The 26642-nt window shown below is 37.3% G+C and overlaps 1 protein-coding gene across 1 annotated transcript in view; it reads right to left on the bottom strand.

Annotated features, from left to right (window-relative positions):
• The window catches only part of SYT10 (synaptotagmin X), a 56011-nt gene extending 30651 nt beyond the window's left edge, over positions 1-25360 (bottom strand). Inside the window, exons 1-2 of the mRNA XM_012641005.1 lie at positions 25080-25360; positions 13329-13686 (exon numbers count right to left, since the gene is read on the bottom strand). Of these exons, the coding sequence (XP_012496459.1) occupies positions 13329-13686; positions 25080-25230 (509 nt within the window). The 5' untranslated portion in view covers positions 25231-25360. The remainder of the gene's footprint in view (positions 1-13328; positions 13687-25079) is intronic.
• Positions 25361-26642: the final 1282 nt, after the last annotated feature.

The raw sequence follows: 26642 nt of genomic DNA, 5'->3' as shown, positions 1-26642 counted from the left end.
ACACACACACACACACACACACACACACACACACACACACATTCACACAAAGAGCTTCTTTAAAAAAAAGAAATGTAATATTCAAAGAAAAAGTCTCTTAAAATTCTAGAAACACCTGAAACATGAATGCCATTTTTATGAGCTTTTGGAACTTTGTACATGCAATCACAAGCACACAAAGACAATTATAGAGAAACATGATTATCAACAAAGCTCAATATTCCACAAAAAAATTATGAACACTATCAATCATCTGGGTATATCTAGATGTAAGCATTATAGACAAAATCATAATGGCTGGCTTCTTTTCATGAGATATTTGGGTCTCATGAATTTCATGTTTTAGTGACTACAGTATTAAGGTAAAAATTGTAAGTCCACATATTCTTACAATGTGTTAACTATTTCTAATGATTAAGATAATTAAATGAATATTTACTTTAAAAAATATATAGTTCTGACAGCCAAAATGATTACATTTTCCTTTTGCAACATGGAGTGGGCTTCAAAAACTCTAAGGCTAAAAAAAAAATTGTAGAATTTTAGAATTTGGGGCCAACATAAAAGAGTTTTTAAAATTCAAACTGAATTTTCTACAGTCATTATCATTATTCATTTAGCCAACATTTCCAGAATATTAAATATATAAGCTTACTAATGTCTTCTAAATGTGGCTTGCATTAAGATCTGTGTCTCCCAAATTTCCTCCATGTTTTCTGGTATGAACTATGCCAACCTATATATGTCCTCTCAAGGATCAGTCCCAGGTCTTTTGTTCTGTCTCTCCTCAGTCTGTCCATCAGACTGTTCTTGGACCATAATTCTTTTGCTGAATCTGATGGTTCTTCTAGTAAGTCACAGCTATATAAACTTCTAGTCCCATGTCTCTAAATTTCCAAGGAATGTTTCTAAACTGGTATCCTAATTTCACCCCAAATTCAGACAAATTCATCATTTTCTTCCCTTTGCTCCCTCAACCCAGTTCTCTCTCTCACAATCTCTGACAATAGCACTAACATTTTTATCAGTCACTCATGCTTGGAAACATGCAGTATGCTTTGAATCACTTTCCCTTTATCCATGGGATTTACTTAGTTTTCTAAATCCTGTTGCCGTTTCCTTTGAAACATATCATATAATTATACATTCTGCTCCATTTCCACTGCTACTCAGTCCAGACCCTTATCACTGTATACTTTGCTTTCTGTAGGTGCCTTCAGCTGTCTTTCCTTCTTCCAGTCCTCTCTTACACTGACTATCTAGTCAGCACACCGTCAGGGCACTCACTTCAAAATCCTTCACTCACTTCAGGTGAGGTGAGGTCTACACTTGTTATGGCACTAAGTAAGTAGTATGGAGGACATTGCTTAATTAACATTTTATTTATTGATGCACACATGAAGTCTGATTCTTAAAGAAGAATAAAAAAAAAATAGTGACCATCTAGAGGTGAGACCCCTAGGCATAATATCATTTGAGAAACAGTTACAGAAGTTGAGGATGTAGATTCAAGAAAGGAGAAGAAGCAGGAGGATCAAAGGGCAAAGATGGATTAAGGCAAGCTGCCTTCTAATGCCTGAAGGACTGTCATGACAGAATAAGAATTTATAGAAGTTACAGGAGGTAGACTTCAGCTTAATATAAGAGAATATTTAAAAATATCTAGGATCTATCCAATATGGTGAAGTAGCGAACTGCCCCAAACTAGAAGTGTAAAACAAAGGTTAGATGTTAAAGAAAAAGATTTCTGCCTCAAGTCTACTCATTTGAGGCAGAAAGTGTTAAGTGTTTTCTAACCCTAAATTTCTGTGATTCTCTGTCATTCTATGGCTCTTTGATAACTTTATGGGTCTAAATATTCATGATACAGTATTATTAGTATGCGTATTAATAAAATTGAGGCCAGGCATGGTGGCTCACGCCTGTAATCCAGCACTCTGGGAGGCCGAGGTGGGAGAATTGCTTGAGCTCAGGAGTTTGAGTTCAGCCTGAGCAAGAGCGAGACACTGTCTCTATTAAAAATAGAAAAAATTAGCTGGGCATGGTGGTGCACACCTGTAGTCCCAGCTACTCAAGAGGCTAAGGCAAGAGGATGGCTTGAGCCCCTGGAATTTGAGGTTGCTGTGAGCTATGATGACACCACTGCACTCTAGCTGAGCTGACAGAGCAAGACTCCATTTCAAATAAATAAATAAATAAATAGACAAATAAATAAAGTAAATAAAATTGAATTTATTAAAATCAGAATTATAATCTGAAGTGCTGCTAAAGTCATTCTCTTATATTTAATTAGCTTATTTTCTATAATTGAACTAAAATATTGAACAATAAGTCAAACACCACCATAAAAATGCCTAGGGCTGTATTGAAATTAATTCAATGTCTTTATATAGTCCCATTTTACACAGATAAGGAAGACCAAAATGAGCAGTGAGAGTATCAGCAACTCTGCCTGGAACTACTGTAGTATTCACAGACTTGTCAAAAAAAATTTTAAAGAAACTATAGTTCAGTACATATATTGCAAATTAAGATACAATTGAGACTGGTAAAGTGGTGGAACAGTACCACAGGTGAAAATATACTGCAGCATTCTTGAAAGATCTCTTTCTCAACATTCTGCTTAGCTTTGCCACTGAAATGAGAGGCTTGTCATGTGCTGTCACAGAGAATTACACGAGTGAAAAGAGAAGGCTTAAGGAAAAATGATACTCCAGTATCAGATTAGTGTGAAAGAATATTAAGAATTAAATGGGAAAAAGCAATATCCATGACGATTTGGAATTAAATAAAAATTAATGAAAGGCAGGAAAAAATAAACAAATATACACTATAACATTTTCACAATAAAAAATTAGTGTGCCATTGCTCTTCAATTTTGCGTTTTAACTGCTAATATAATGAGTGCTTATACTGTTGGAGGTACAGGTGTAAATTCTTTATTGACTCATTTGAATCTCATGTAACCTTATGAGGTACTTATTATTATGTTCCCTATTTTACAAATGAGGACACGGGGGCACAGAGAGGTGAGTAACTTATTCAATGTCACATAGCTAGGGAGGGGCTAAAATTAAAATTTGAGGGAGTCTGGGCCTAGTGGCCACACACTTGACTACTATGCTATATTGTCATATTCATAGATATACTGTTTGATTAAGTTACTTAAAAAATTAATCATTCTACCAAGTAACCATACAAAATATTAGAACATTTATATTTGTTTTTATGTAACTTTTTCCACTTAAACATTACATATAACATAATTATGTAATACACTAAGATCCAACATTTACTTGGTTGAAATAGCTTGAAATATAACTTTAGAGATATTTTTAACTTCTTTGACTGGTTACCAAGAATTAAAGGGGAATGAGGCTATTTAATTTCTAAATAAAACTATCAGACATTGTGTACAAAATTTTTATCAAGTTTATACTTATTGTACATTTTCTAAGAAATAACATATATTTTGAAAACAGTAAGTATCCAAGTAAAATTTTTAAGGCAATTTATGTTCTATCATATATTCGAACATGACTGATTATGTTAAAATTTGACTATAATTGAAGAAATATTTCTATGTATAAAAACATCCTAGCAATACTTTGTCTTGGGTGAGGGGATTAGCTCCTAATTAAAACTATATTTAAGACCCAATATTTTAGTTTCTTTAAGTGAGTATATATGTAAAAATCTTTACTAACATATCTTGAAGTCATCTGTTTCTTCAGCTCTACCCCATTTTAATGTAGTCAGCATGATGTGAAATGTCTTTTGACCCTGAATCTACCCCAGATATAAAGGAGCAGGAGCTTAAATTAGGGTCAGGAAAGGTCAGAGAGAATTTATGAAAATAAGAAAGAATAAAAAAAGAACACAGGTGGTATACGTTATAATATATTAAAGGAGTCTAATATAATCAAGTTTGTATAGTCAATGTTCCTAAGATATTTGGAATATTTTATTGACTAATCTAATATTCTTACTAAAATTACTTTCAGTTATGCAACAAGCCTTTGATTTCTGTGAGAAAAATCCCTAAGCACTTAATTCCTTATTTTTTATAGATTTATTCTATAATTTCACACTCACACATGCTTTTCAATATAATAAAACTTCTATCCTTGCCCCTAAATAAGTAATTTCTTCTTTATGCCTGTGAATATAATTCATGTGGCTGTACAGCCCCTTCTAACAGCACTTGGAGTAGTAACGTTTTTGTTCTAGTAAGCCAGTGTCCTAATTAGAGAGTAAATAGTGCATATTCTAAGTCACAGTTTAACTAGTCAGTTAAGAAAAGCTTTAATTATTACAATGTTAAACTATTGCCATGACAACACAGATCTTCTTTTTCTTCTTGCTTTTTTTCTCAGCTTTTAGAATGACAGTGATTAGTGGCTCTATAGTCTCACACAAACACCCAACCAATCACAGTGAAAGTCATTTGACTGTCACTAATCCCATTCTTATCCTTCAAACCTGGGAGGGTACCACCCAACTACTCTCTCAGAGGAGAAAAAACTTTCCCCACCTTTCCTGGAACACTGAACTAGATATAGTCAATATTACTTGATGACCGAGGAATATAATGTATTTATACAGTGATTTTCAAATATTTACTACCAATAGATCCTTTTCCCCCAACCAAATTCGAGGCCAGAGTTGAACATGTAAAGACAGAGCTGCTCTGGTTGATATGTGGGTAGAGTCCTGGAAACTCAGGAGAAAATGAGCCCATTTTTTCCCACCTCTCAAAGGATAGGGTTTGAAAATTTTTATTTGGAGATGAGGTAGAAAAAAGGCTGGACTGGAATCAGACTGCAATTTGGTCCCAGCTTCCCTACACAGTGAGGGCAACTTTAACTTGTTTGAGCTTTATTTTCCTCATCTAGAAAACAGTCCTTTCACAGTTTTTGAGATTAAATGAGATATTACATATGCCTTTGAAAACTATAATTTTTCATTAGCTATTATCATTAGAGTTTCAAGACACAAGAAGCCAAAGTGCAAAAGGCATAATGAACTCTCTAGTTTTGACAAGCTCAACTCCAGGCTTCCTGTCTGGGGATAGAGAGATGGCACAAAGTCATTGCTCTGTCAGCGTGTCCTGGACCACCACCCTGGACTAAAGAGGCCCTCAGACTAACTCACTTCTCAGCACCCAGAAGTTCTCTTTTCTGAAAGTGGGCAACCTATATGCTCTTACCCTAATCTGCAATGTCTTTACCATCTATCAAGTTAACCTTAGACATTGCATCAGAAATCAGAGAGGAAAAGCAAAAATGTCTTTAGCAGTACTCTATTTAGTTATTAAATATGTTTAAAAGAAATTCATTTCTTCTGTTTTAATATTGAAATATGCATCAGAGATCATCACCATATATTAAGTTATACCCCTATTTCATAGTTAAGGAAGCTCAAATAGTTAGACTAAAGCAAATTTCTGGTAAACAAATTTTTTATTCTTTACTTGTTTCTTATATTTTTCCATTCAATTGAAAACAAAGACACGAGTGATTCATTGATGACACATCTGAGCATACACCATGCAAAGCACTACATATATACATATATATATATGTGTGTGTGTGTGTATGTATATATATGTGTGTGTGTGTGTGTGTGTGTGTGAAGGCAAACTAAGTTGTATAAAATGCCATAATGAAATTTTAAAAATAATAAATAAATAATTCATTGACATCCTTAACCTCTTCTCTGAATGATCTCTCCTTATTGTTCCGCGGAAACCTGGCTCTTCCCCAAGGACATGGTTTCTGTCATTTTCCCCAGATCCCTTATTCTGCTGGGCCTGGGATGGAGCAGTTGCCCATTCTTCTTGTTCCTCATCACCACTTCATACCATTCTCCCTTAAACCACCACTCCCAGCTGTGAAGCTCAAGTCAACAAATCATATTCCAATACCACTTACTGTTAGCCATCTATTGATACCCAAATCACTCTCTTTAAAGTCTTCATTATCTTAGTCTCCTGGTTCACTAACACTCTCTTTGACAATGTTTCTGTTCTAATTCCTAGCAATGTATGTGTTTCATACAACCACTTGGCCTCTAGGTTCAGTGAGCTCCTTTCCTCCAGTGATGTTCTCTACTAATCTCAGTCACTATCCTGAGCATAGTCAGAGTTTGTCATTATCATTAACTGCAAACTCTCTACAACCTCAGTTTTATTCATGGCTCTCTTTAATCGACATCTCCTACCTTTCCAGGTTTTTTTAAGATAGAGGTAATAACAGTAAGCTCTTATGCTGTGGGTACTGATCAAATAGACAGGGAGAATTAATAATGTAAGAATCAAAGAGGAGTATTCTTAGAGGTGCCATGAGAGAAAATGAACACTAGTAGACAAGTAGAGGGATTGGCTTTATATAGAAGCATTCATAGTTAATCTAATACCAGTCAGGTAGGTGACTATATGGGACAGATGCTGTGAAGAGGGTTGATAATGTGGTGGGAGTTTATGGGAGGTTTCTGCTCTTTGCTTCAATTTTCTTAGTAAAATGGGAAGGTCATTAATTAAAGTTGAGAAGGAGGAAGAAGGTGATGGAAGTCTAAAGAAAGATAAGAAGGTGTAAAATAATCACTGTGGTTTGAATGTCCCCTCCAAAACTCATGTTGAAACTTAATCCCAATGTGGCAATATTGAGAGGGGGCTTTTAAAAGGGAATTGGATCATGAGGGTTTTACTCTCATGAATGGATTAATCCACTCATGGATTTAATGTATTAATTTATTATACAAGAAAAGGAAGAGAGACCTGAGCTAGCCTCGCCATGTGATGCCCTGCACTGCTCAGGACTCTGCAGCATGAAGTCCCTCACCAGCCATAGTCACTTGCCCATGTGCAGGTGTAGAGATGACAGAGAGTTGAATTTAACCAGGGCTGTGGTTTTGTCCTGCAAGTAAGAAAGTAGACAGCAACAAGGGAATTGGGAATGTATGCAAGAGACTGCCTCTAAGGACTGGCCATGGAATTAAAACTGAGTAAAGAGGGAAAAGTAGTATCAAGGAATAGTCAAGGAATTAGAGGTTATGAAATGGTGATAGAATCAATGCACTGGAGGTTCAGGTGAGTTGGAAGGGTTGTTTGAGTTGGGGTTTAAGAGGATAATGAAATTAATGAAATAAATGTTCAGTTAGTCTGAAAATACATGCCTTAACAAGAGATGATAAGCAATTGCTTTTGATCTAACATATATTTAAAGGAATGCATATGAAGTAATTAGGTTGAAAATATGTCTCTGTAGTTTTTGATCTATAAAGTTCTGAGAACATAACATTTTATATTAAACAAGTATAGAATGAAGCCTTAAATATTAAAAAAAATCCCAATAGCAACTGTTCAAAATAATAAATCCCAGAACTTATTTTTTAGTATTACTACATACCTAGAAGATCTTTTGACTTTAATTATGTATTCCAGCTCTGAATTTCTATGCTCAGTGCGCCATTTCAGGCCTTCCTTTACTTTGAAATATGTTTCTGACTATCATGAGCCCACTTCCTGGTGAGCTCAGCTAGGTTTCAGAGAAAAATAGTCATAGACCTCCAATTGAGTTCACTACCACCTTGGACAACCCTTCTTCTGTGCCGCCACATCTCCTTGAGCATATTACAAATAGCGTATTGAAATTACCTGTTTTCAGATCTGTCTCCCACTCTCCAACCCTTTTACTGGATTGTGGCCTTTACAATGGTGGAGACTAAGTATTATCACCTTTTCATGATGATTTCATCATAAACATATGCTGGGACTGAGGAAATGCCCACTGGAGTTTCTATGAAAATAATTTACCCTGAGATTTCTGTGACTAATAAAATCAAATTTTCCAAGCATTATTTGTATTATAAAGAAGAAGGACTCAATTCATTTATAATTAGTGCTTGTATAGAAAAGATAATATTTAAACGTGCCAGAAAACAAACTCTTCCAGTCTGAATCTATTTTGTAAGATTTTGTCTCTGGTTTTGGTTCAAAGAGTCATCCCCTTTCAGAAAAGTGTATATGCTAAATCCATACCTTCCATAAAGGGGATTATTTAACTACCTCAAGTTCCTGCAAAGCATGTTTTATGAACTTTTACTTCAAGGAGATAGATCTTATTAAATAAATGTTTCCATTTTTCTGGGAAAGCCTTGCTTCTTGATATCCTAGTCAGCTATACATCTTTTAAACTCTCCCTTTGTGTAGCATCTGGTTTTCCATTGTGCACAGTGCTCTGGAATGGATAATTTCAATTTTTGCTATCTTTTGAGAGTAATTTAATTTTTGAAAAATCTCTTACAGTATAGAAAATTGTGCAACTCCATTTTATGTATTTTTACAAAATTCTTCATTTTACTTATAACAATGTACATTAGTATTCTTTTGGATAGTGTGTATGATAATTTTAAGAATTACTTTGATAATCACAGCTAATTATAAATATTATAAATTCTTTAGCACATATGAATCAGCAATTGCTTCCCGTGTACATTTTCCTGCTCTTGTTTCATGTTCAATTGGATCTGCCATTATGTTTCCCAATTATTTTCAGTAGAATTTAGAATTCGCTCTAACAGTGGCAAACCTGTATAATTTCTCATCCTCAACAAATTATTTTGCCACTGACTATTCACCTCATCTTTATACCATTAATGAATGCACAGAAAATTGGTTCTCCTATGTACTCCTATTCCATCATTACCTCCTTCTAATATGAACAGTGTTACCTTACCACCTGATGATGTCTTTAAAAGAGCAAAATTAAGTGGAGAGTTGATCAATCAAAAGCATTCACTTGATGCTATGCACCTACACAGTGCTAGAAGTTAGTAAGGCATACAGTCCTTGTTCTCTGAGAAGTTAGCATCTATTAATAGTTTGGTAAACAACTAGAGCTCTATATTGACACTAAATATTAATTGTTAGACTGTAACCACAGCTTTAAATAATAAAGAATAATAGCTTATAATTGGGCAGAGAAAGTAGACTCTCAGATGCATTTTCCTTAAAAATCTTATAGTAGGTAAAAAAGAGGTCATCATTCTAGACAAGGGAAGCAGCATGAACAAAAGCACAGAGGCAAAGAGAGCCAAGGTCTTCAGAAGGATGATAAAAAGACCAAGCATCCTTCTAATAGGCAGCCATGGAAGTTCTATTTAGATAGACAAGAGGTCCTTGAATTCATTTATTGATTTTTTTTTTTTATTCAACAAGTATACCCTGTTCCTAAATAAAGAGCTTTGTCTGGGCATCAAAAAGTAATACAGAGGTGAATACGGCAGATTTTCTGCCTAAGAAAGCAGCACAGAGCTATGTGGGGGGAGGGGTGCTGAGTGGGGGTGTATAGAACCAAAATGCTATAATGGTAGCTTGGTATAATCAGATTTTATACCAACCTTGAATGGCAGACTTTTAAAAGGTTTGGCCTAGACATGGAATGACTGAAGTGCCACTTATTTTTTTTTTTATTTTTTACAAGAAATCTTCAATTTTTCCTTTACAATTTTTCTTAGGTTTCTGTCTTTTTTGTTGTTGTTTGCTATTTCCTGATTTTTATTATGCCTGAGAGCTACTATATTAGGTTCGAAACAGATGTTTTCCCCTACAGCCTGCCCTATAAACTGTTGTCAAATTAATTGTCCTGAAACATAAGTCTTATCCATGACTCTCTGCTGCAAAGGTTTTTTGACATGAGAGACATTGAACATCTTGGTCATGATTTCAAGGTCTCCTGTACTTTAATTCCATCTGATTTTATCTTCCATTATTCCTTCGCTCATCTCTATTTTCTGATCAAGGTAGCTTACCTGCTATCTGCTTAGTGTTTTATGACTTTTCACATAAAATGCTTCTATCTGGGATGCACATCCTCTTCTGATTGCCATGTATGTGAATCTGTGGTTTCCTTTAGCCTCAGCTTAATGGCCCTGCTCCCCACCTTAGCCAGAAATAATTTCTCTATGCTCTGAATTCCACATTCTCCACCACACAGTTGGCACTTATAATTCCTTATATTGAAGTCGGCATCACTTGTCTTATCTCCATATTTTATTGTAAATTTCTTTACAGGTCCTTAGAGTTTTCAGCGTAGAGAGAGTGAGCAGATTACAGAGACTGCCCAGGATTAAATACATATTGAATAAGATCATTGGATGAATAAACAATCAATCATGACAGATGCTAGAAGAATATTAGTAAGGAAGAAATAAATACACAAATGCCAGCTGGTCATTTGTTTGCCCTGCGGGCTAACAGGGCTAAATGTCCAGGTATTTGAAAAAGGAGTTGAGAACTTGGGGAATGTGGCAGTTTCCAGCAATGCTGCTAACTTTTAGACTCATCAAGATATTTTTCAATTTCCAGACAAATAAAACTTGAAAGGGTTTGATTTTGTTTACCATCAACTGTTGGAGCCAAGTAAAAAGGAGTCCCAACAACAGACTGGAGCTGCAACATCCTAATAAGGTGAGGAAACCAAGTATTAAAGTTAAACTCATTTTGTGCATGTGTATGTGTGATGTGTGTACACATAGGTTTGAGTTTGCTACATCTCAGTGCAAAGTTGGCATTGAGCAGAATAATTGATTTATAATAACGTACCCTTAATCTCTGTGTCAAAGTGGACTGCACAATGAATTCAGCACTTTCTTCTTCCTCTGTCTATAAAGGTAATTTCTAGCATGATGAAGCAATTCATGTAGATAAGGGTTTTTGAGAACTAGAAATAATCAAGTTTTCTGTGAGAAATTCATCCCTAGGCCAAAGAGATTAAAATCATGACTCTAGTCATCCTTGATAACCACAAACAATTCCAGATTCTAATTGAGCAGAAGGAGCAGGAAGATGCTCTTATTCTGCAACCTCCAAACCACCTGTCCTCAGCAGACTTTGTAATCAACACCTTTAAATGCAGAAAAACTATATCCCCTTGGCTTTAATGCTTAAAATGTGTTCCACCAATCCGGGTAAATTTTCATTCTTACTCTTGCCAGCTGCATGACTTCAGAAAAACTTTTAAATCTCTCTGGGCTTCAGGTAACTCACAAGTAATGGGGATAAGTAATAACACTTCATGCGTGTTGGTGAAGGGTTAGCAGGAAGGTGCCTCAACATAGGGACCAAATTGCAAGAGCTCAAAAATCGTTTCTTCTTCATTCCCCAACCACCCATATAGACAAGGAAATTCAAAGAGGCAGGTGAAATGATATTAAAGTTCTAGCAGAATGATGAATTTAAATTGTAGTTTTTCTCTTAGAAAATTATCAAATATATACAATCTAATTTTTGTGTTTTTTAAAATTGAGAAAAAAAGTTTTTTCTGATTTATTCAATTTCATGTAATTACTGAGAAATCCATGGCTAGTAAAGCCAAGTCTTCACACATGTGTTTTCAGTATTTATTCTTTCACCTTCCCCTAGCTAGGGATAGTCAGATAAGTGGTTTTTTTTATATTCGGCAGAGAATGTTTTGGAGATAGTATTTTGTTTTTCTGAGGTTTCCAAAAACGTAGATTACCTCTATTTGTCTTCATTAATTGAATGTCCTGATAAGTAGTTTGTACTTATAAGCTAAAAGAATTGAAAAATTCTGAATGCTAAGCTGATATATAGTCATAGCTATTGTCAGTATTTTAAAAACATTTTGCAATTAATTGAAATTTTTTTACCCTGAAATTTCTGAGTATTCTAAGGCTTTGTGGATATTAAAAATCATATTTGGCCAGAGTTTTCAGGGATGGTAGTAGTGATACTTAAGTAGCCACATGAGATAATTCCCCTTAAAGCAGTTATCTCTATAGATATACTGGAACCAATGTTTTGGAAAAAAGCAAGTTGCCTCCAAAGGCATTTTCTTTTACCATTTCTAAAACATATAAAAAAAAGTAGTACAGTGGATAGTTAAGTTTAATCGTTAAATATCCACAACAAATAAAAAATTGTAATGAACTTCATTTTGGGTTACATTACATAAAACTAATGAATAAGAAAAATTTTAAAATGACATTAAATGCCGCTGCTCAGGAAAATTTGTCAAAATAAAAACTAAATATTAAGCACTCCTTGGTTATAAAATTTAAGTAGCACAGAAAAGTGCAACATGGAAAAGGCACATCATCCATCCTCCTCATCCCAAGGTTCTTTATCTCAAAGGTAACAATTATTCTTACTTATCTCTCTAGAATATACTTCAGAAAGAAGTGGATTTATTTATAGATACAATTCTTTTTCATTTACACAAAAGATTAGTAGCCAACAGGACCTAGTTTTTCAATTTGGTAGATTTCTAAACTCACAAAAGTATATTATGCCAGAAAGCGTGGCAAAGCATGGATGCACCTTAGGTTTAGAGAGGTAGGAAGGTAAGATTAGGAGGTAAATTAATTAGAAGGAAACAGCAGTTACCTCCCAATAAGAGACTGTTGATTTTACGCTGCACTAGTGTAGAACTAGTTGCTACTTCTAGGAACCAGAGAAAAACTGGTACTATTATGTCATTTGTTTTAAGAATTGATGCCTATACTTAGCAGGAAAAAAATGCCTCTTCACAAGATTTCAGTTAATACTATATGAATTCACTGTGGCAAATTATTTTCATTCAAACAAACTTTTGCTGATTTTCCCAGGCTGAGTTAAAATGTATTTCCTTAAGGAGATCTTCTTCCTCCCTTGGGTGTACAATCCTTGGTATGCTCATGATATTAGGCTTCTTGTGGAACTTATTAGGCTTCTTGTGGAACTTGTCACACCTTGTCCAATATAAGAGTTTGGTCTGTGTGAGCTCACATAAACAATGAAATTTTCCAGCAGTTTCATGTTTATGGCATAGGTGTTAAATAATTGTAGACTAAACGTCTCTGTGAGTTGTGACTGTGAAATTTCAGATGATTCCTCATTGTTTTGTGCCTCCATGATATACATTTCAAAAGGCTTTTTTCTCAATATTTATTAATCGAATTAAACTAAATTGAAAGACTACAAGAAGCAGCTATCAACCAATGATATTTAAACAACAATCTGTAGTTATATGATTTTACTGAGACCACAAATTCTACTAAGCCCCTTTCATGGTACAGCTTCCTGGTCAGCTTCTTTGTCCTCAGTTTCCCTCTCTCCACCCCTGTTTACTCTGTCCTACCCTTTCCCTTTTTATTGAATTTTCTATTCTTATGTCTTTTTCATTTCTCCTGTCTCTCTTTTCTTTTCTCCCTCCCACCTAAGTTTTTCTCTCTTCCGAATTCACACATACACACACACACACACACACACACACACGCGCATGCACACATACACAAATAGCTTTACATGTTGGATCTTTTCTTACCGTGATGAAGATGTAGGCTCAGTAATTTGTCTTTGCACACGTGCATGTTTAATTAAATGTTCTTTTAAAGCAGTTTGGACTTCTGCTGGGATATCAGGGGAAGTGTGGCTGATTTTTATTGCAGGCTCAATAGCTTTTATGGCTGGTTTTTCATTTTCCTTAACTTCTTTTTTCTCTTCAGTCTCAAAAACTTCAGTAGGAGCACTCGAAATGCTCTGTGGCAGGGTACTAATGTTGGAAGTCACAGGTTTGCTTTTCCAGCATGGCCAGCACAACTTCCAGAAGACAAAAAGCGAGACAACCAGCAAGGCCAGGCCACAAAAGCTGACAATGACTGCTAACAGGCTGACTGAAATATCTGGAAAAATTACAGTGTAAAAACATATTCATTAATATTGTACATAAAAGGGCAAAATGGTGAGATAATTTTACACGATAATTGTTATTAATAGTTTCCTGACTTAGTTTCAAAGATTCACCTTTAAGTTATCTTTGTAGGCACGAAAGATTAATAATCATGTCTGGAAATTCCCCAAGGAGATACTTAAAAAGATCTATCCCAGGAAAAATTTCCAATCATATATGGGAAAAGCAGGACACATGCCTATCACTAGTACACTACAAGGGGTTCAAGATTTTGCAAATGAAGGCTGATAATCTGCAATTTGCAATGAAACTATGAAACTAAAATTCTGAAACTGCACACAATAAAATGTCCTTCTGTTTGCTTCGTCTTTGATCTAAAGAGGCAAACTTTGAATTCTCTAAGCAGAGAATAATGTTAAATATTTGTGTAAACTGCTTTCTATAGTTTAAATGAGAATAATACATTATTATCACTATTAACAATACTAAGAACAATACTATTAGTTACATTTTCAAACTTTATAGGTGCTTTCTGATAAATTCGTATGCTCCTAATTTCTTAAGTCCTAAATTAGTTAATGAATTATGCTAAAAATTCAGACAATATTTATGTCACCTCAAAATTCATATGTTGAAATCCTAATCCCCAAAACAATGGTATTAGGAGGTAGGGCCTCTGGGGAGGTGATTAGATCATGAGGTGGAGTCTTCATGAATGGGATTAGTGCCCTTATAAAACAGGACCAAGGGAGCTCTTTTGCCCTTCTACCATGTAAGGACACAGCAAGAAGGCGCCATATATGAACCAGGAAGTGAGACCTCACCAGACAACGAATCTGCCAATGCCATGATCTTGGGCTTTTCGGTCTCCAGACTGTGAGAAATAAATTTGTTGTTTATAAACTATTCAGGTTATGATATTTTGTTATAGCAACCTGAATGGACTAAGACAAATTATCTAGGTATTTTTAAAATATTTTTATTTGAAAACAATTACAATATTAATATATGTGGATTATATATATATATATATATATGCATGATTCAAAGGAATATGGCTTAAAAGTTAATAGGATTGAGTAAACAAATAAATGGGGGAGAAATGACAAATCTCCCATGCAAAAGAATTCCAAACAATTTATGTAGATACTGTACCCTCAAGGAGGTGGAGCATAATTCCCTACTTCTTAAGTGTGAGCAGCACAGGGTGCATAGTGACTTCCTTCCAAAGAGTACATATGGAAAGTAGTAACTTTACCATGGAGAAACCTGACAAATGCTAACCTTACCCAGGTGATCAAGGTTAATATCAATGCTGATGAACCACGTTGACAACATGTATCCTTGATATGATGTGATGAAATTGGCACATTACCTTTGTGGTCTTCCTCCCGCAATCCCATAATTCATGTCTAATCATGAGAAAAATATCAGACAAATACCAAGAGAGGAGCATTCTGCAAAATACCTGACCAGTACTCCTCAAAACTGTCAAGGTCATCAAAAAAAGGAAAGTCTGAGAAACCGTCACAGCCAAGAGCATTTGAGGAGACATTATAACTAAATGCAATGTGGCATGGGTTTCCAGAATCGAAAAAGGACATCAGGTAAAAACTATGGAAATACGAATAAAGTATGGACTTTGGTTAATAATTATGCCCACATAGCTACAATGAGCATTCTTGTACCTTTCTCCTTGTGCATTTATTTTTGAATGTTCCTCCAAGGTAAATATCTAGAAATAGAATTGCTGGGAAATAGATGGTGCATAGATTTGGTTTTACCAGATATTTCCAAAATGAATCCAAATTCTGCAACAGAAACATCATATGAGTTTACCAGTTCCTACAATCTCAGAGAAATAGTTGCACTTCAATTTTCACTGATCTGATGGGGAAAGGATACCTTGTTTTAATTTACATTTTCCTGATTGGTAAGATAAAATGGGTCCATTTAAACCTCCCAATTTGTAGCTACTGGAAGTCCATTCAGAAATTGAAATAAATCCAAGTTTTTATTGCTACTTAATTATTAGAATAAAAACTAATTTTGACATGCTGTGATACATAGGCATGTTTTCCTTCATTTTCCAGTTGCTTACTAAGCAGCTATTGAATGTTTTCTGTTTATATGCCATTGGTGAAGAGTGTGTGACCATATTTTATTTTTTGTAGTTTATTTTTACTTTTTTATTATTCATTATCACCATAACTTAAGAAAAAGAAAAAGGTATAAATTGATGTGCTTTCTGATTATTAGCTATGGTTTAAAAACAAATGAATAAATATAATTTTGGCTTCATAATCTTCATGTATTTTCAGCTCTATTTCCATTATATTTTTCCATGTAATTTAACTTAGTTGACTTTTTCAACAAGGTGTCTCCTATGCAGTTGGAGCCAAAAGCCAAGATGTAAGGAAACTGCAGGACAGTGTGGGATGTGCGGAGGATGCAAGTAGTTTTCAGTTTCTAACTGAAAATGTCTCCCTTTTTATTCATGGGGGTGAGGCATGAGAGAACGTTTTATACTCTACCCACAAGGGTTTGATGAAATCCCTTTATGTCACTATTCCTAAGAGATGGGCTTTGCCATTCATACTTCTTATCTTAGGATAAAGCCCTGTGGAACTCTCTGAACCTACTTCCATTTCCCCCACTGCTAAAAACCGTCTTTCTATTGACATCTGGTTCTATCATTTGGAGGACCATATGTTTCATCCAAATGAGGACATTTTTGAAAGGAAAAAGTTATGTTATCAATAAATCCAGAGTAACAGGAAAAAAAACAAGTTGTGTCCTGGCAACTGAGCATGTGTGGTCACCGTACCTCTCTCCCCTTAGCTATCTGTTGCAAACACAAATTTTGCATGACATTCCACAGCATCTTTGTGATTTGTCACCTGGCTATTGATCCAGCTTCATTTTTCAGCCACTCTCCCACCAGTACTCCTTACCCTGACCACACATTACCCTCTCATGATTTTGTTCAGACTGCTTCATGTAGCTCCAGTGCATTTTCTCCTCCTATTTGGCTGCCTGACAAATTTGTATTCATCCTTCAACAATCAGACCCAATAGTACCTGCTTATGGTTTGAATGAGTCCCCCAAAGTTCATGTGTTGGATATTTAATCCCCAAGGCAACAGTGTTGAGAAGTGGGATTTTAAAGAGATGATTAGGTCACGAGGGCTCTGCCATCATGAATGAATTAATGCCATTATCACAGCAGTGACTGATTTACCGAGGCAGTGGGTTCCTGATGAAAGGATGAGTATTGCCTCTTTCTCTCTCTCTCTTTTGCCATGTGATGCCTTCCACCATATTATGATGCAACAAGAAGGCCCTCACAAGATGAGGGCCCTTGATCTTGGACCTCCAGCCTCCAGAATTGTGAGGCAAGGCATTTCTATTCTTTATAAATTACCCAGTCTCAGGTATTCTGTTACAGCAGCACAAAATTGACTAAGACAGTACCTCTTCCCTGAAGCCCCCTCTGCCTCCTTTATGCCGTAGGGCTTCTAAAGCACACTCACCACTATGCTGCTAGTGTTGTAATCATTGATTGGCCTATAATCCTTTATCCCAAACTCTTGGGCAATGATGTGTTTCAAAAATTATTACTATTTTCTTTTGAATATTAGAAAGATAATAAGGTACACATTATCTGGAATGACATCCAGTAACCAAACACATTGCTATATCTATAATGAAATAAATGAATTTAGACACACTAAGTGTGATCATTGAAGATCATAATAGTGTATGGTCTTAATTAATTAATTAATGCCAATTCTGGTAAGCTCTTGGTGCCTGAGTGCTACAATTGAAAAAATAATTTCCCCTTTTCAGAGGTTTTAGGGTTTTATAATAGTGGATAAGGGATTATGGAATTCACACTTATTTAGCCTCTCCGAACACTCCCATACTACCAATATACTCACTCCCTGATCCTTCAGACCAGGAATCAAATTTATTCACCTTTTTATTTTTAGTGCCTAGTATATATCACATGGCCAAAAAATATTTGTGGAGCTACTAAAAACATATTTTGGGAGTTATTTGAAAAGGAACTCAAATGTGTGTGGATTTCAAGGTGGTTGGATAACTAAAAATTGGATATTTGGAGAGAATATGCAGAAACCCTCTTAATAGGAAGATGGTATAACATATTAATGGCTTGTGCTGTGAAACCGTTTAGCTTGGGCTCAAATGTCAACCCTCCCACTGTGTGACTTTAAGCAAGTTGTTTAGGTTTTAAGAGCCTCAGGAAAATAAGTGTAGTTGTACTTTCTCATAGGAACATTGGTGAGGTTTAAATAAGAAAATGTGTGCAAAGTATTTAGCACTGTAATTTGCACAATAAGTGCAACAGTTATCATTATCAACTACCTATTTTTCTCTAGACAAGAGTGCCTAGGGGAAAAGAAGCATAGGTATCAGATATCGATAGAGTATTGCCTGGTGATCCCAAAGAGTAGAAAGAAAGGGAGAAAATCATCTTGTGATGACATTTGATACTAAAAGAAATGAATTTGTTTATAATAGAAACTAAAATTTCTTGGTAAATTTTAATGTTTCAGGAGGCTAAGAACCCTTCACTTTCTTATCCATTTTGTGCTCAGAACAACTGAAAGATGGACACAGTAGTCAGAAATTTAGCAATTATTAATAAAATACTAGGGAGTGTCAGCTTAGGTTTCTCAGAAAGTGGACTGGCAAACATATCACCTGGATTAATTAGACTTGCCCAGACAGTCACAGGCTTGGCTGGACTACCATGGGCATTCCCCATGGGGGCCTGACCCTGTAAAATTTAAAATAAGAGAAGCAGAGAATATTTGTTTCCTGAAGATGTCAAGTGTAGGCCTCAAAGTAGGGGGAAATCGACATGTTATTTCTCAGGGATAGGGATGAGTCAAGATTTCATGATTATTGCTGTCTTGTAGCTCCTTCCATCCACAGACATAAAGCAAGGGGACAGGGAATTTCCCTCGGCAGCAAAAAGTGAAAGAATTTTATCTTGAAAAATAAAACTAAAATTATACAAACAAGCATATTGTATTTTTACATTACTTGCTATTGCAATTATGATTAATCATTAATAGTATTAAAAATAAAATCAAGTACTTAACACTTAGGTTCTCATGACATAACTTTTTTCCAACAAGCTTTATTTAACAAAATAAAAAGAATCTGACTATCAAAAGATTGGGTGAGGATCTAGGAGAATTTATAAAAGTCATCAAAAAATTTTAAATGACATGTTTATAATTGTGATTCAACATTTAACCATGACATGAAGGATGCTGTAAGTCTGGACTTAATTCAAAGAAAAAGAGGTAGCCCCAGTCAAGGTGTTGAAATCAAAATATACATTTCAGCAGTAACATTTTGGTTAGGGAGGAGATAGAAGTGGAGGCAAGAAATACTAGTTAGTAGATTATAACAGCCATCCATGTGAGAGAGTGCAGTGGTTCTGAACCAGGGTTGCTGAAATGGGGAAAAAGATTCAGGAGAAAATTGGAAAATCAAAGCTCTGGTGAAGGAATGTAAAAATTCAAAAAGGGCAAGAATGTGGCTCATTGGGAGAAAAGTAGGATGATGAAGTAAGGAAGGCCATGACTTCAGTTTTGGTCGTATTGATTTGAAGTATCTGTGGTCATGCAAATAGAAATTTTAAGTAAGCTATTGGTCATGCATGAATGCAATTTGGTTAAAATTGAAGGACTTCCTTAAATAGTGGGATGAGAAGAGAACTAGTTGGAAGAGAACTAGATGGAAGAGAACTAGTTCCTAAGGAGAATCCTAGGTACGCCAATATTTAAAGACAGAGAAATTTAAGGAGCAAGAAGCCTGTATAGAAGACTGGGAAAGAGTAGAAAGGAGAGGTATTAAAAAACATCAGGTCAATGGATTTTCGTAGAAACTAGAAAAATCTTTTAAGAAATAGTCAACACTATAAAAAGTTAAGTTCAATTAAAACAAGGGTCGACAAGTACCATTAACTTTAACAATTAAGCCTTTAGCAAATCTGAAGAGACTAGTGAAGTAGATGCTGTGTTAACCAGAGTAATGTGGTTTAAGAAACGAATGGGAGTGAGGAAGTGGATTCTGTGAGAGTAGATAATTCCTTCAAGAAATTTTACTTACAAAAGGAAGAGAGAGGAGGGCAATACCTATAGTAAGAGTTGATGAAGGTGTTTTTAGTAGAATGTGCAATACTTCAGCATACTTAAAACCAATGAGAAGGAATCAGTGGACAAGAAGAGACAGAAAGTTAAGCAGAATAATTAATAGTGAAGTACCATAAAAGGTGGCAGTGAATGGGATCTGAAGCAAAGGTGAAAGTATTGAATTGCTCCTTCTGTTGTAAGAAAAAGAGGATTGTTCTGGATGCCAGTAAATTTATAGGTCTTCAGGCAGGAAGTCAGGGAAATTCTTTTATATACCTAGTATTTTTCTCTCCAAAGGAGGAGTTAGGGCCAACTGTCAACTGTCAAGTATTTTGGGATGTTTGGGAATAGTTTGGCAATAGTTTGGGAATTTAAAGAGAGGTGAGGAAAGTTTGGAACAGGAACTATAGAGAAAAGGAGAAAGTTGAATAGAAAAACACAGGATGCCTGGTCAGAATTTAGAGTTCTTTTGAAATTGGAGACAGAGTGATACTAGCCTGCCTGGTTTGAAAATCTCCTAAATATTCAGTTGCTTTGGTGTGGGGATAGAGAGATGAATTTATCAATGAATAAGGTTTTTTGTTTATTTATTTGTTTATTTTTCTAGGAGGAATGTGATAAATCCCAAAGGAGAAAGTGATTACAATGATGAAATGATGCATGGTAAGTATGATACCATATTTACTGGCAGGGATTCAGAGATAAGTAAAAAAGTTAGTGGATTAGATTTCCAAATGAGAAAGATGAATTAGATTATTTCAATGTATAGTTTTAAGATGGCATTTTTCACCATAATGACAAGTGCTTGGGTGTGATCCTAAAAGAAAAGAGGTAAGGTGGATTAGAAAAGATCACTGGAAGAAAGGGGCCAACCACTGGGAGCCAGGGTGATGAGTATGAATGGCCTGACTTTTCCACATGGACTTTTAGGTTATCCAGTACAATGGGCAAACTTGATGACTAGGATGTCTCCAGCTCTAATTTTCAATGTCTCTAGAAAATAAAAAAGAACCCATTATATGACATTCATCTTATTATATCTGGTGATATTAAGAGTTAATGAAATTTACAGAAATTAGATTAGGCTCTCAGATAATTAGGTTTAAAACTGTTCAAACTCTGGTTTGATTTTATACATATGCATAAACTTGGTTCTACTACTATCTGCTTATCTGTCTGTCTGTCTGACTGTATATCTCTCACTCATTTTAGCTATAAAGATTTTACTCTTTTATAATGTCTTACTATCTCAAAATGAAGGGACATAGTTCTGAAAAACTGACAACAGATCACTTATCAGAAAACAAAGTAACCCTCAAAATGCTAATTCCTCAGAAACTCTGAGTAAAGCAGAACTTTGCTAACCAGATCATAACATTTGCATGACCTTTTCACTGTGGCTTATGAATACCGTTAGCTCCCAAGTGGCTATGATCATGCAGAAAAGCATAGACCAGCTCTCCTGTTCTCAATTCCAATCACTACTGCTTTGGTTGATACTCTTATCTGTGTCTACTGGTATCATTTTCCTTTTTTAATATTTAAAATTTTAGTTCATCTTTAATTTTTCAAAATGTACAAAAATAGTATTTCTCATAATTAATCAGAAATTATAATTTAGTTCATGGATATTCCAAGCCTTTTGTTTCTTTGGTTGCTCCCTGTTGTCTGACCACAGTCCTTGCTTCTGTTTATGGTACCATTCTGCAGACAAAGAGGCGGAATAAAACTCAAATCAGTAGCTCTTGTTCAAAGAAAGCAGAGGTAACTGCCTAAGATTAAAATCTGGAGTCATCATTGAAGTTAACATATTTACACTACTTATATAATATTACTATTATAATAATTAAAATAGTGATTAATTAAATGCTTATGGAAATATTTAAATTAAGTCTATACATTTGTGAGCTTAAGTGAGTGTGAGCTTAAGTGGGTTTGATTAGCTATGATTTATGAGGCCTGCCTTTCAAGCAACGTAAGTTCCTTGAACCTAATAAGAATTTGGGCAGCAATTCAAGACTGACCAGAAATTAACCAGAATCCAGTTCAGAAACTATTATGTATATTCAGTTACAATATACCTGAAAAGTAACATTTGAGCCCAATATATTGCTTTGTATTTTCCATAAGCATTCTACTATTAAATCATATCAATGCATTAAAATGAATTTAGTGGGTAACATTATCTATTTTGGGGGAGGAGGAGAATCAGTGATAAAAAGACTCCAAAAATCTGATTTTCTAAAAATTGTACATGATGAACTTTCTAGTATACTATTAATGTGGATACATATAATGGCTCTAATAAATTATTTCAGAAGAATAAATTAACTAGTGTTGGCAGCTGCAGCGTAAAGTCTTCCCAAATTTTACTAAAATATGAAATTGGTCAACTTGATCGGGGGATCCTCAATGTAGCTTTTGCTAGTGCTGTTTTGGTAAAAGGGATGGTGATGTTTGCACCTTATTGGCACTTAAAAAACCAACAGGATGATACCCTACTTGTATATGTGATTTGTAACTCCCTTAATGTAGAATGATTTTAACCGGGATTACCTGAATTTCTCTCACTCTATCTCTGTGTGGAGGAATTAAAAGTAAACACAATTTTGAAGCTTGCAATTGACACTGTAATGTTAGAATAACCAATGCCATCTGGGCAGTGCTGATTAACTTACAAATGAAATAACCACTGTACCATTCAACACCACTGATGTCCTCCTACCAATAATGCACTTCTCATTAAACAATGAGTAGAGGGTCACTGGAAGTAATTTTATTTAGGCACTTATGATAAAGGGCAAAACTGCATGAGTTATAAGAAAATCTACTTTAAAGAACAATGTGAAGCTGGGTACTAATTATTAAATATTTAGTAAATGATCTTTGGATCCACTTCATAGAAATCTATTAATATTGGGAGTCTATTCTATTTGCAGATTAAATCATTTTACTTCTGTTGCATAGATTTGCAAATGGAAAATGTAAAGCGATCTTGTTCATCTTTACATCTCATATACAACCTAGTGGAGTATCTTCCCTACTGATATCCATTCAATATTTATGTCCATATATTAAATTGAATACCTTACTTGAATAGTATGTATTTTCCTTTATGGGGAGAAAAATATTCTTGCAATTATTTTAGACTAGTTTTTCCCAACTTTTTCTAACCACGGGAAAATCCAAAAGGAATTAGGACTACAACTACTTCTTGTAACGCTTAGGATAAGCTCAGAACTCTTTCTACAATTCATATACTGTATTTTACCTTAAGCTGATATAGTTGTGCGTTTTAGAAAGATTTAGAAGCTGGTATCTGGTTTCCAACCCTCACACGTTTTCCTCACTGCCAGCCATCCTGAGACCCAGAAAACCACTATTTGGTGTGATCACAAAGGGGCCAGAGGTGGGAGGAATCGGTTTTATTCACAGCATCAACTGTTGGATGACCAAAACACTAAACCTAAACACTCTCATTTCCTCCATTGTAGCCCCCCCTTGTCTGAGCGTGTGTGTCACCAAAGGTGTCACTACAGAGGACTCTAAGGTCACACTATTTTGGTCTTTACCTCATGCTTAGCAACCACACACATGTCACACATATACAAGACGTCCGCCCAGTCTCTTCCGCTGATAATTGAGTTTTATACATTCCTAGGAATTTAACACCTACTGAACAAATGAAAAAGACTCTGAGTTGTGTACATACATTCACAGAACATCCAAGTTTTCTGCACCAGGGCCCAAGGAGCAGCATCTCCTCAAGTTTGGCCAAGCGCAGACAGAAGCCCCTTTTGGCTCCTGTTGCTACGGATCAGAGAATTCCCAAAGTCTACAGCTATGCCATGTAAATAATGGAATGTAAAAGCTAAACTAAATCCATTCCCACCCCATCGCCCCCTCCCCTGTCTTGGACTCGGGGGTGGTGAGGGTGGGGGATTCACTGTGTGTGCCCCTCTTTGCTCCTTCCCAGCACGCAGGGCTCTCCACTGTCCTGCTCCGCCCTGAGCTAGTCTGTTCAGCTTTTGCTTGTTGCCCTGGCTACCCTCAACCCTCAAAATCCTACTAGGAGACCAAGACGATGGGGAAAGCAAAGGGAAAGAAATAAGACCCTAAAGAAGGAATGGTAACTTCTAGTTAAATGCGGAAAATTCCGAAACCAGCGTTTGTTTCCCAACGCAACAAGTGGTCTTCACAGGGTCCGTCTCTCGGGTGTGAGGAGCGCAGCAGGCTGGACAAGCCAACCTTTGCGCGGGTGGTAAAAACCCTTTTTCCAGACTGTGACCAAAACGGTGGCTCTGATTCCCTCCTTCCCATCCCCAAGCCTTTTGGAGAAGCTGTCACCCGAGACTTCTTTCCATCTCCAGATTTCTGACGGTCCATGTCCCCCTCCATCCCACGCCATTCCCTTGCAAGTTTCCGGAAGGGTAGGGAGAACGCCCGTGAGTTGGGGGCTGTGTGAGAGTGTATGTGCGCAGTGGATTTTTAACCTTTTCCATATCTTCCACTTCCTTGACATGTGCGCCCTGAGCGTTAAGCACTGCCTCAAAAATGGAATCAATAATCCCTGCTGTCTTGCTAACGTTGTCACGAAGCCCTAGAAAATCATATATTAAAGGGTTTTAATGGAAACTGTCAAGTGCTCGACAGGCTGCAGCCACGGGTTACCCTTGCTGGGATATTTTCTGCTTTCGAGGCCATGGCAGCCCCATCTGCAAGGGGTTTCTTTGCGTCCAAGCACAGGTCCTCCCGCCTGGCCCCTTCGCCAAGCCCGCGACCCGAGACCCGCAACACGCGGTACCAGAGCGGACAGCCCGAGTCCCGCAGGCGAGCCGCCCCCGCGAGCAGCCGCGTCGCGAGCGATCCCAGCGCAGCCGCCCGCGCTCGCTGCTCTACTCCGGTAGGGAGACGGGAGGCGTGGGAGAGCGCGGAGACACGGCGTGAGCCAGGGAGCGGGAGACGGCGCCGGCAGGCAGCAAGCACACCAGAAAGTGGGAGAAGCGGGGCAGGTGGACAGGAGGAAACCAAACCCAAATGCCCCACGCTGGAAGTGGCCCGGAGCTGAGCGAAAGAAGGAGCGAGGTAGGAAGACCCGGAGCCCCAAGGATGCCCCGGGCGCGGCGCGGGAAGCGCAGGACCGGGGAGCTTGGAGCTGCCGCGCCAGGTCCTGGTGGAGCGCGCGGACGCGAGCGGAGCCCTCCCCCGTTACCTGTGCTGCTTCCGCCCTGGCTGCCCCCTTTCGGGGGGAAGATGCCCGAGCACTTCTCCCACTCCACCTGGCCCGCGAAGCACAGCTCGGTGACGATGTGCAGCGCCTTCTGGCACAGGCTGCTCACTCCGTCCTCCTTGTGGAAACTCATCGTTTGGCTTTTCTTCTCGTTTCCTCTTGTTGCTGAGTTAGCCTCCCTTTCCCCTTCCCGTTACCTCTAGGCTGACCCCTCTTGCGCCCTAAGCCATAACCCGCCCGTGGTGACTTTGGCCGGAGATCGCGCTGCTGAGAGCCCACAACTCTTAGGAGCCCCAAGCTGGCCCCATGGCGGGAGCCGAGGGCGCAGGGGCAAGAGCAGAGGCACCGGCGGGAGCCCGCGCGAGGCGGCGGCTGCGGCTGCGGCGAGGTTTGTGCCAACTCTACCGCCGCGCGAGCGAGCCGAAGCGAGCAGGAGCGAGAGACCCGGCATGGAGTGCGGAGGGGAGGGGGGAGACGTAAAAAAGCCAAAGCCCTCGACTCGCAAGAACACTCCCCCCTCTCCCCGGCGCGTTTGTGTTTCTGGCGGGTGCTTGGCGGCGGCGCGTCCAATCGCAGCCCGGCGCGGGCCCGGGATGACAGGCGACGGAGCGCGCAGTCCTGGCTCCCCAGACAGCCGCGGAAGGGACTGCGGGAGACTCGCGGCTCGGCGCCCCTGCTGAGGTCGTCGTGCTCATTTTTGCGGAGAGGGGTGCAGAGGAGCCCCCTTCGTTTCCCCAGCCTCAGTCCCTCTCACCCCATTCACCTTTGTCTCTCCAACTTTTCTGCAGATATACTCTACTTTCTGTGCTCTATCCGGTTCTACTCTTCTGGAAAAGTCATTTCAACCAAAGAAAAACTGAAGAAGTTAAGTTAAAAAAAAAATGAATACATGAACAATAATCAAACCAGACGTCTATAGAAAGAAGAAAGATGTCCCTGTAAAGTATTTTAAAAATGATTTCTAACCATGATGGCTTTAGGGACAGAAGATTTTACCTGCGAGGACTTTATTAGTAGTAGTGAAATTCACCAGAAGGTACATTTCCTGTTGACCCAATTAAATGTTTTCTTCATGCATAAATATGAATAAGCAAATTTAAATTTATTGCCTTTGTTTTTTTCTTAATGCTCTTAGGTCACACAACGAAATATGTTATTTGTATTAATATTCAGTTAGGATTCTGTTGATTAATCAGTAATTGACAATTGAGAATGCATAACTTGACTCCTTTTATCTCATTTGCTAGCGACTTAAATACTTAAAATACTTTATCTCATGAGTATTAAAGGGGAGCAGGATTAAGTTCAAATCTGTCACACGCCCCTGTTTAACCTTGAAGAAGTTGTTTACAGGTCTTTTTCTAAGTAAAAGAGGCTTGGACTCCGGGTGTCTTGAGCTCACTTATTATAATTCTTTATGCAAATTGGTGCAAATCACTAATGGAGCTAAAGCTACAAAATAAAATTTCTAAACATGTGCCACAAGGATACAATAAATGTGTTTACATAGTTTTTAAATCGTTTTCGGGCAGAATTTGATCCCGT

This window comes from Propithecus coquereli, unplaced genomic scaffold (genome assembly GCF_000956105.1).
Source record: "Propithecus coquereli isolate 6110/MARCELLA unplaced genomic scaffold, Pcoq_1.0 Scaffold16, whole genome shotgun sequence".
NCBI classification, from domain to species: Eukaryota; Metazoa; Chordata; class Mammalia; order Primates; family Indriidae; genus Propithecus; species Propithecus coquereli.
Note: the sequence above shows the minus strand (reverse complement) of the source record. Positions and strands in the feature narration are given on the sequence as shown.